At 40.7% G+C, this 12,168-nt stretch overlaps 1 protein-coding gene across 1 annotated transcript in view; it reads left to right on the top strand.

The window, feature by feature from the left end:
- Positions 1–261: 261 nt before the first annotated feature.
- LOC126419278 (uncharacterized) overlaps positions 262–12,168 on the top strand; it is a 72,478-nt gene continuing 60,571 nt past the window's right edge. The window contains exon 1 of the mRNA XM_050086482.1: positions 262–295. Within this exon, the coding sequence (XP_049942439.1) occupies positions 262–295 (34 nt within the window). The remainder of the gene's footprint in view (positions 296–12,168) is intronic.

Here is a 12,168-nt window from a genome sequence, read left to right as displayed (position 1 = left end):
TGATCTTAGATTGCTTTGTGTGCCATACTCCAACTTAGCGCCAACATCCTTTCATAGTCTCACGTTTATCTGTCAATGAAGTAGACGAATAATGCTTGTCGCTCTGGGTAAAGGTTTGTCACGAAAGCACTGTAAGTAAATGTCGGTGTGTGGTAACGTGTTTGCATTATTAGCGAAGGGAGGGCTAAATGCCACTAGTTACTTATTTATCCAGAATATTTCAAACTAAATGTCCATGATTACTTTTTTTGAGATAAGAACATGTTCAGAGAACCTCTGCCCACTGTGAATATAGGTAAGTTACACCTCCATTGCACAGGTAATAATCATCTAAGTAATCAATCTCTTATAAAAAGTGTTGTCCCATTGTACTGGTGACTGTAATTTAATTTGAATATTTCGCCGTCCTCTGGGATTATCAAAATGTCCTGTATTTTGGTCATCCCAGACGGAGATGCGTGCGATGTCCTTGTTTTATCACATTTTATTTTAATCGTAATCTAGCAAAGAGAAAAAGCGTCTTTTTTCTTTTATATATCTTTTACAGTTCATCTTCCACCTACATACATACACGAAGATTCAAAAGTCATGTCCCATGGGACGAATTTTACATTAATGATTCGGTATTCATGGCCAAAATGGCAGAGTTGTATTATGTGATATGATAGGAACGATCATTCGAAGCAAATAGATCTAGTAAACCCGGGTTCTAAAGTGCATGAAGTGTGAGTACTTACTTATCCTCGATATCGCCATACAAGTCTCTTTTAAGGCAAGATCTTTGCTCTCCATATTTCCATATGTGGTAGCATTGACTGAAATAAGAAAAATGTCCATCAAATATGGGCTTTAAGGTGCATACCGTAAGAGCTATGAGCGCTTCTTCGTCTTCGCTACTGTGACAATTCTTCTATTGAATAAGTGCTCATAGCTCATAAGGTATGCAGTTTAGAGACCATGTTTACTTAGACAGTTTTTTCTTATTTGGGTACATGCAACATCCTCCCAAATTGTGGAATGCAAAGATACTGCGGTAGATGAGATTTGTTTCACAGTATCGAGGACGAATAACTTTTCACAGCTCTAGAGGAATGCATTTTAGAGCCCATGTATACATCTTTGTCCTATGGGCCTCGACTATGGAATCGTCAATGCAGACTTCACCTTACGCTGTGTGTGTGTGTGTGTGTGTGTGTGTGTGTGTGTGTGTGTGTGTGTGTGTGTGAGCAATTACAAAACTTTTTGGATAAATACTCGGATAATTTTCAAAATTATGCCCAGTTTGATGTCGTTACGGGTTCATGGTTATTGGAAACGCCACTGCCCGTGGTATTTAGTCAACATGCACTAACAGTTACACTTCTTGAAGTCAAATTGCCGGTAGTTTTTATTGTGGCGTCAGTGGAATAGCATGTATGAGTACTTCATCTAACTGGGTAGTCGACTAGCTTCTACAGATACACTGCTTACCTACTTTCTACTAACACATATAGGATTAGACTGGTAAAGAAGCAGCAGCCTCGTGTTCGCCTTAAATGATGCTTGTAGCCAACTTCCTCGGACGGATCAAGAGCCTCTGTAAACGAGTGCAGCGTGTCAGACGCAGTTACTCGTTGCTGATGCATTCGTATCTCATCATGATTGTCTTCTACGTATCTGATTCCTGAATATTTTTTGAATACAATTAGAAAGATGCTGGCTACCCTCAAATGACGTCTACGCTAAAACTATTAATAGTTCTGAATCTTGTTTGGGATTTTACATGGAAGTAAAAATGTTTTATAATGACTGGTGCTATAAATGTCTAATTTATACGAAGCTTAAAGCTATTTCCGTACAACTGTAGGTAGTGTATACGCCCTCACTGTAGAGTTTTCTGTAATCTTTTCAGTATAGAGAGCTCAGTATACATGTCCAATGGTTTGTTTCTGTGTAAAAGATTTTCAGCTCCAAAAGGCACAATATCCACGTACGTAACATCCAGGGTGAGTTAGAACAAAAGATATACGCTTTTAGGGGTGACAGAATTAGTGATTCTCAACAAAAAGCGCCATACGCACGTCTGTCCTGTTTTTAACAGTTTCCGAGGAAACGCATGGAAACAGTGGGGAACAGAACAAATACTGGTGATAGTAAATGAACGATTGTGATTCAGTGTTTAATTTAACTGCGTACGCGTCCTCACAAAAGATTTTCAAAAAATTTACCATCAACTGAAATACATTTTGTAGCCCTTGTAGACAGCTGCTGTGTTGCTGTTCTGAGTTCATTCGTATCGTCCTTCATCTGAGCACACACATGTAAAATACGAGCGAGAAGGTTCTCATTTCTGTCTACTCTGCGGTTGTAGATTTCGCTCTGAAACCAACCCCAGAAACAGATGTGAGAAAGGCATACCTCAGTTGCGATCGATTACTTACGAAGAACATCTTGTGATTGTGCTGCAAATAAACAGATAAATAGGAAAAACTTCCCTGATGATCTGCAGTTATTATGTGTATGTGGGTAAGGAGCAGTAGCGAAATGCTGTTGACCCTGAACGTAAAAAAAAGTAACTTATTTCGCATAAATCAGCTCAGCCTGCAACATCAGTCAGCATTGCATAGGGAACCAAACAGTTTGCGTTCGATATCTGGAATAAATAAGATTTAAGCCCTTGAAGAGTAAAACGCAAGATAAGTTCGTTGTTTGTGGCAAGTGTCACAGCTCAAATCCCGCTATTTTTTATGTGACAGGATAATAAAAGGTAGTGATTTGGCTATTTCACTGCATGTTATCGTATTGCGAAGTCTCTCTGTCGATTTTTTTTTTTTTTTTTTGTAAAGATGTGTTGAAGCCTTCAGCTGCCATTCTTTTTAGTTCGTGTACAATTGTCTTATAGGATATTTTTACAAGCATAAAATAATATCATAGGAACAACGACGTATATGACATAATCTGCTACTAAAAATTCATTCATAAAATACTTCAAAATGGCCTAGGGCCGAAATTGCATAATCGTACAGGAAATAAAAAGAATGGCAGCTGAACCAAATTTTGTCCAAGTGCTGAGTTACATCGTCAAAGTCCAGAGCAGGTTGGAGGGATCTGCCCAATACGCTGCAAACATTCTCAATTGGGGAGAGATCCGAAAGATCTTGCTGACCAAGGCGGGGTTTGGAAAGATCGAAGACAAGCAGTAGAAAATCTCGTCGTGTACGGGCGGGCATCATCTTGCTGAAATGTAAGGTCAGGATAGCTTACTATCAATGGCACCAAACGAGTTATCGAATGTCGCCGACGTGACGCTGTGCTTTTAGGCTGTTGTGGATGACAACCAAAGGAGTCCTACTACGCTAAGAACTACCACGCCGGACTACCACTTCTTGAAACTTCCTGGCAGATTAAAACTGTGTGCCGGGCCTAGACTCGAACTCGGGACCTTCTCCTTTTCGCGGCAAGTGCTCTGCCAACTGAGCTACCCAAGCACGACTCACGACACGTCCTCACAGCTTCAATTCTACCAATACGTCGTCTCCTCTACCACTTCCTTCTGTCGGGCCGTACGGCGGCTGACAGGGTCAGGTTGGTACCCATATCTGTCCGGGGTATCTCCAGACACGTCTTCGGCATGGAACCTCACTGACTGGAGTAGAATTGTCTTCTGTGAAGAGCCTCGCTGCGAACTGGGCTCCGATGACCAGTGAAGCACTTGAGCACTTCCTAATCTTTGCGTCTGTGAAACACGTTTCCTCTGCTGAACAAATGCAAACAGCTCTGACTGTGTGCACTTCCGAAGCTCGTGTTTATTGGATTAGTGGAAATGAATCAGACATGAGCTTAGGAGCATACTGTCCTCCGCCTGTACAGGAAGAAGCTCTAGCGGATCATGTTAAAATACCTGCCGCAACAGTTTATTTGAAGAGACGATAGAAGAGGATGTACTTCATTTTCCGATCAAACCCGTTTCCAAAGTCTGTGAGTTAATATACAAAAGAACAGTATTTATATGATGTCGTACCGTTCCTTAACAGGGATGTTAATTTGATATTATAATATTCTCAGTTGCAGACCCCAATTTTTTAGATGTATGAAACACGGAGGAAGGCGGAATTTGTAGCTGAAGCTGTATTTTCAACTGAAGAGCGAAAGAAGCTGGTACACCTGCCTAATGTCGTGTAGCCCCCCCACCACCGCGGCTCATCCGAGCACACAGAAGTTTCGCAACACGACATGGCGTGCAGTCTACTAATGTCTGAAGTTGTGGTGGAGGGAATGACACCATGAATCCTGCAGGGCTGTCCATAAATCCGTAAGAGTACGAGGGGGTGGAGAACTCTTCTGAACAGCACGTTGCAAGGCACTCAGACATGCTCAGTAACGTACTTGTCTGGGGAGTTTGGTGGACAGCGGAAGTGTTTAAACTTACAAGAGTGTTCCTGAAGCCACTCTGTAGCCATTCAGGACGGGTGGTGTGTCACATTGTCCTACTGGAATTTCCTGAGTCCCTCGAAGTGCACAGTGGACATGAATGCATGCAGGTGATCATACAGGATACTTACGTACGTGTCATCTGTCAGAGTCGTATCTAGACGTATCATTTGTCCCACATTACTCCAACTGCACACGCCCCACACCATTACAGAGCCTCCACCAGTTTCAGTAGTATCCTGCTGACGTGCAGTGTCCGTGCTTTCTGAGGTTATCTCCATACCCGTACACGCCCATCCACTCGACACAATATGAAACGAGACTCGTCCGACCAGGCAACATGTTTCCAGTCTTCAACAGACCAGTGTCGGTGCTGACGGGCCCAGGCGAGGCGTAAAGCTTTGTGTCGTGCAGTCATCAAGAGAATTCGAGTGGGGTCTTCGGTTCCGAAAACGCCTATCGCTAATGTTTCGTTGAATGGCGTGCTCGCTGGCACTTGTTGGCCCAGAACTGAGATCTGCAGCAATTTGCGGAAGAGCTGCACTTCGGTCACGTTGAACGATTCTCTTCAGTCGTCGTTGGTCGCGATCTTCCAGAATCTTTTACCGGCCGCAGCGACGTCGGAGATTTGATGTTTCACAGTACACTCGTGAAATGGTAGTATGGGAAAATCCCCACTTCAACGCTACCTCGGATAAGCTGTTTCCCATCGCTCGTACGCCGACTACAACACCACGTTCAGGCGTACTTAAATCTTGGTAACCCGCCATTGTAGTAGCAGTAATCGATCTAATAACTGCGCCATACACATGTTGTCTTATATATATATATATATATATATATATATATATATATATATATATATATATATATATGTGTGTGTGTGTGTGTGTGTGTTATGTGTGTGTGCTCGTTTTATTTTGATAATGCTTAGTTCGATCATACCTTTTCCTGAACAAGGCACCAACTGTGGAGAAACTTATGTACTTTTTATGATGCAATACTTGGCATAATTTGATACTTTTGAACATGGCCGGCTACATATTGACAGGCTTTTTCCGTTCAGGTAAAAAAGTGAACCGCGCCGTGACTGGGTGCTTCACTTTTAATAGATGTTAATATGGTTTTTTTAAAAAAAAATTCCTACCAGAACCATTTTTCTTTCGTTTTTACGCCCAGTACAGATGCACGGTGACTGACTGTTGCATTTTAGTGGTTGGCAAGAAATATATTTTTAATTTCCCAAACATCACCATCTTTAATTTTTATGTGGTGTGGTTGATAGTTTTATATATAATGGATGCTAAAAAGTTTCCAGTCAATAATATCTTGCATTTTTAAGTGTTGTGGATGGCTGTTTCAATCCAATAAGGAAGAAAACACTACCACGGCCATTTTCAATTCTGAGCACAGAGGTCGGCTTTTACATTTTTAATGAATCCAAGCAATGTTTCCAGCAGCAATATTAGGCTTTTTTAAACGCTGTAAGGGCTATTAATGTCCAAAAAAATTTTGAAAAGGTGTCATCAAAAAAATTTAAAGAGGTGTTGCCAGTGCTTGCATTTATAAAATATTCTTCCATCGCCATCTTGTATGTTTTTATCCCTCCATTGTTGATGTTGTTGTTGTTGTTGTATTCCTCAATCCAGAGACTGGTCTGATGCAGTTCTCAATGCTACCATAGCCAGTGCAAATCACTTCATCTCCGAGCAACTACTGCAACTCACATCCATCCACATTTGCTGAGTGTTTTCTTCTCTTGGTCCCTCTACGATTTTTCCCTTCCACGCTTCCATTCAATACTAAATTGGTGATGCCTTGATGTCTCAGAACGTGTCCTGCCAACCGATCCCTTCCTTTAGTCAGGTTGTGCCACAAAGTCCTCTTCTACCCAATTCTACTTAGTAACTCTTCATTAGTTAAGTGACCCAACCATCTAATCTTCAGCATTCTTCTGTAGCACCACATTTCGAAACCTTCTACTCTCTTCCTGTCTAAACTATTTATCGTTTACGTTTCACTTCCATACATGGCTACACTCCGCACAAATACTTTCAGAAAAGACTTTCTGACCCATAAATCTATACTCGACATTAACAAATTTCTCTTCTTCAGAAACGCTTTCCCTGCCATAGCCAGTCTGCATTTTATATTCTCTATACATCGACCATCGTCAGTTATTTTACTCCCCAAATAGAAAAAGTCATCTACTACCCTAAGAGTCCGATTTCCTAATCTAATTCCACATCCACCCCAGGTAGCTGCGTGGTCAGCGTGACAGAATGTCGGTTCTAAGGGCCCGGGTTCGATTCCCGCGGGGGCGGAGATTTTCTCCACTCAGGGGCTAGGTGTTGTCCTAATCATTATCATTTCATCCCCCATCTACGCGCAAGTCACCGAAGTGGCATAAAATCGAAAGACTTTCAGCTGGCGAACCGTCTACCCGACTGGAGGCCCTAGTCATACGACATTCACATTTTATCTAATTCCCTCATCATCACCGGATTTAGTTCGACTACATTCCATTATTCTCGTTTTCTTTTGTTAATGTTCAACTTCTATCCTCCTTTCAAGACACTGCCCATTCCGTTCAACTGCTCATCCAGGTCCTTTGCTGTCTCTGAAAGAATCACAATGTCACCAGAAAACCTCAAAATTTTTTGTTCTTCTCCATAGATTTTAAATACTATTCCAAATTTTTTTATTGTTTCCTTTACTGTTTGCTCAATGTACAGATTGAATAACATAGGAGATAGGGGGTCTTACTCCCTTCTGAACCACTGCTTCCCTTTCATGCTCCTCGACTGCAGTCTGGTCTCTGTACAAATTGTAAATAGCTTTTCACTCCCTGTATTTCACCCCTCCCACCTCCAGAATTTGAAATAGAGTATCCCAGTGAACACTGTGAAAAGCTTTCTTTAACTCTACAAATGCTAGAGACGTAGGTTTACCTTTCCTTAATTTATCTTCTAAGATAAGTCGTAAGGCCAGTATAGCCTCGCGTGTTCCAACATTTCTACGGAATCCAAACTGATCTCCCCGAGGTCAGGATCTACAAGTTTTCCCATTCGTCTATAAAAAATTCGTGTTAGTATGTTGCAGCCATTACTTATTAAACTGATAGTTCGATAATTCCCACACCTGTCGACACCTGCGTTCTTTGGGATTGGAATTATTACAGTCTTCTTGAAGTATGAGGGTATTTGGCCTGTCTCATACATCTTGCTCACCAGGTGGTAGAGTTTTGTCATGGCTAGCTCTTCAAAGGTTATCAGTAGTTCTAACAGATTGTTGTCTACTGCTGGGGCCTTTCCTCGATTTAGGTCTTTCAGTTCCCTGTCAAATTCTTCACTCAGTATCATATCTCCCATCTCATCTTCAACTACTTCCTATTCTGTTTCCATAATATTTTCGTCAAGTACTTCGCCCTTGCATAGACCCTGTATATTCTCCTTCCACCTTTCTGCTTTCCCTTCTTTGTTTGGGACTGGTATTCCATGTCAGCTCTTGATATTCATACAGGTGGTTCTCTTTTCCGCAAAGTCTCTTTAACTTTCCTGTAGCCTCTATCTATCTTACCCCTAGTAAAATACGCCTCTTTATCTTCACATTTGTCCACTAGCCATTATTGGTTAGATATTTTGCGCTTCCTGTCGGTCTCGTTTTTGAGACGTTTGTATTGCTTTTCGCCTGCTTCGTATACTGCATTTTCATATTTTCTCCTTTCATCAATTAAATTCAATATATCTTCTGTTACCCAAGGATTTCTACTAGCCCTCGTCTTTTTACCTACTTGATCCTTTGCTGCCTTCACTATTTCGCCCCTCAAACCTACCCATTCTTCTTCTACTGTATTTCTATTTCTTTCTTTCCCCTGTATTTGTCTATCGTTCCCTAAAGCTCTCACAGAAACTGTCTCCGTATATTGGCCTTTTTCATTTTCCACACAGCGCCATCTCACATTTTCGGATTTCCCGCCAACAGGACTTCATGATTTGTGGCGTCATGAACATGGTAATGACCACCTGAAGTGACGTTACAAACGTATAATGCTTTGAAGTCTTACTACTCCCCGCATATTGGGAACCATTCACTTATGCGGCTGTGTAGCCTGATCCCAATCGATATTAAGAAATTGCACACGATCGTGTCAGACTTCCTGAATTGTTAGGTTTCCTCATGACTTATTTACGTGTTCTGTTCCTTTGCTAATTTAATTTTTGTTTTGTTACTTACCGCTCCGACAAAATTATTGTTCGTGCATTCTAGAGACAGATGTTGTAGCGGAAACTTGAACCACTGGAAACTTAACACCGCATTAGCTTGTCTTACAGCAATACACTTTACACTATCTTAGATGTCAGACAAGAACGCTCTTTTGTTTTACAAACTGACTTATCATCGCAAATTTGTCCTTACGTTTCTGGCCAAACCTGCGTTCCACAAAATTTGTCTATTAATAGTTAATATAAATCTCTGTCCTATTCCTCCCATTTTCCTATCAATCTCTTCACTACAGTCGCTATCAAGCTACCGACTTACATATTCCATACTTTTCCATTAATTTAACTCAGCATATACGGATATTCAGTGTCTCTATAATCTGATCCTGCACTTCTAACATTTTTATCCCACTGACTCCACGATGTTTGTTTTTATTGATCTCAATGATGTCGTTATGTTACTTGCTATCCAACATTCTTCCATTTTGTATTCAACTGTATTCACAGTTTAGGTTTTTATTTATCTCGTTGACATAGTTAGTTAAGTTAGCCAAAGAGCGACTATCTCAAGGGGTTTCCACTGTCTCTCCTTCCACTGATTTTGGGCTCCTTGAGGTGTTACCCCTTCTGTCAAAACCACTGTTTCTCCGCAACTTTTTTCATTTGATCGACTACGGCTAGTTTAGGGACGCTATGGAACCGTAGCTGCTGCTAATGCTTAGCTTGTTTGAAGTTGCAGTGCCGCTATGCTGTTTACGAAATTGTGCAGGCACCGCGTAGGTTTGTTTTCCTACCAGCGCACGGGGGTGTTCGTTTGCATGCCCTAACCTTACCGGTCCGTCTGTGTACTTGTTAATCAGACCCTGAATATAAGACATAGACTGCAAGGTTTCCTGGTCATATTTTATGTGAACTGCCCAATTTAGTATTTATTGAGCCTCACAAGCTCCTAACTTTGAACTTAACTCTATTTATCTTACAAGTGGATCGTACTAACTTCCCGCTGTCGATCTGATTCATATTTACAGGTTGTACAGGGCAGGTCATTGAGTGGAGTCTTCAGTAAAGAGTCTCGCTACGGATTGAGCCCCGATGGCCTGCGAAGCACCAGAGCACTTCCTCATCTTCACTACTGTGAAACACATCTCCCATCTCTTCTACTGAACAAGTTCTGATAGCTCTGATGGCGTCCACTTTAGAGGCCCGTGTTTATTGGATTAGTGCAATGAATCAGACCTGAGCTTAGGAAGGAAACATTCCTTTCCTCTTCCTGTATACGAAGAAGCTCCAGCTGATCATGTTAAAACACCTGTAGCTGATTTTCTGATTCGTATTTGCAGGCTGTATAGGGCAGGTCTAGGACTTCCATGTGTATAAATAGGGATAAGTTGGAGTTTGAAAGGGTTAGGCGTGCTTAGATTCGTACACTTTTTACGGTCGTTATTGTTCAAAGATTTCGCAGCCGAGTAAATAAACGCTTAGTTTCATAAGCGCAAGGCCTTTGGTTGAATCTCGCTGCAGGTATGTTTATACCTTTCCCACGTAATTCTAACAAAAGATCTATTATGAGTAAAAATTATCAATATTTGTCGAATTATTTATTATTTTCATAATATTTGACCTGAAAAATTGGACATTTCTCTAAAATTTAGGAAGTAGTTTCCAACTACAACAGTATTGCAGTAGGTTTCGTAGCAGCGCACCTTGCCCCCACTTTCCCGGTATTCGTGCAGGTACATTTCGACGCATGATGAGCCCATTTTCCCGGTATACTTCCAGATACCGTACGATTCACCGTATGAAATCATTTTACCGGTAGTCTTGCACTTAGTTTTCGCTCACCAGAAATTTCCGGTGGATGGAGGAAGAAATAGGGTAGTTAAACCCGAAGAATTGGATCGTTCGTATGTTAGCCCAACATGTATGTTTTTTAAGTAAATATAATGCTGAGCCTGGTATTTTAAGAGCAACAGTGAAACTGATCGTGAAGCCGAAACGCTTTGTGGCGAAATTTCGAAAGTGCTATTAAAAGCGGCTCTCGTGTATAGGGAACCGAGCTTTCTCCAAAACAATCTCATTACCTCGAACCCTTTTACAATAATAACACAAGAACATATTGGAATTGGGGAAGAAATATTTTGTAACACTTTTTCATGCTAGGGGAGAAACACTTTGTGATACCTGAACGGATACTGGAAAACAGACTCACGATGAGGTAAAGCATACTTACAGGTTGTAATGCAAAACTACACCAAATTGTTAGTGCAGACATAATGAAGATAATAAATGATTCATTAGTCACTGATAATCCGCAGAGTGATAATAAGTCTGTTGTAAGAATTGCGAATGAATGAAAAAAATAAGAAGCATCTGCAGCGAGATTCTCTTCAGAAACTTTGCGCTCATGAAACTAAATTCTCACACGCTCGGCTACGGAATCCTTGAATTCCAACAACCATGCAAAGCATATGAGCAAGCCTAACAATTTTTAAACTCGATTTTATCGAAACCGGGTGAGGGTTGCTTCTCGGTTGATAGTTGATTCTTGCTTTTTACATGTGTTAAAGGCCTAATCGTGCCCTACACACCCCGCCCATATGAATCAAATAGATCACACGAAGTTCGTACCGTTCCCTTGCTGGTATAACTACAGAATTTATTTACGGTTATCTTACTAAACTGCTGTTCCGAAACCTGATAGGAGTTGCAGGTTGCTTATCTCACGCTTTCCAAGGGAAAAATCTCGATTTTCAATATTCTCGTAATTATTGCCCAAATTTAAAAAAATTGAAATACCAGCGTAAACTATTCATTAAGAAGTATAAACATATGTTTCAAATTTAGCGTAGTAAGGCAAGTATTAAAGTTAGAAAGGGTGAGTTTATCTTGAGGCTGCATAAATGAGAGCACCCAAATACCCAGAATTTATTCACCCAATACCTGAGAACGGGAACACTTAGTGACTTCCAACAAACTACGCTCTTAAACCATTACGAAAAGTTTCCTCATTGACAACTCCCACATAATGAAGGAGGGAAAAAAGTCCATCGCTTACTACATTTTCTCTGTTCATGCACTACCGACTGTATTCGCAACATCCACACACACCACTATAAAATTAAATCATAGTAGGACACATAATTTAAGAGATATTACATCATAAACATTTAGATGCATGAATAACTCGCGTTTACTTAAAATAACATAGAGAACGTCGTTTCAGTTTGTTACGTCTTTACTACCAACTCCATTCGTAATACACTTCGCAGAGAGTAACTTTAAACGGAGTGCACCTACAAAATTATGAATGTACGACAGACAGTTATCGAGGTATGACGTCACGAACATTGAGATGCGTGAAAATCTGGCTTTCTCTTTAAATGAAGCGCAAATTACCCAGACTAAATTCATCCAGTGTTATATAATGTCAGCACTTGGCGACTTCCGATACACTTCCTTTATAGTTTTAAATCCTTCCTAAAGTTTTTCTGGTATACAAACTTAGTCAAATATTTGAAACATATTTGTAAAGTAA

The sequence above is a fragment of the Schistocerca serialis genome, chromosome 1 (genome assembly GCF_023864345.2).
Source record: "Schistocerca serialis cubense isolate TAMUIC-IGC-003099 chromosome 1, iqSchSeri2.2, whole genome shotgun sequence".
Taxonomy (NCBI): Eukaryota; Metazoa; Arthropoda; class Insecta; order Orthoptera; family Acrididae; genus Schistocerca; species Schistocerca serialis.
Note: the sequence above shows the minus strand (reverse complement) of the source record. Positions and strands in the feature narration are given on the sequence as shown.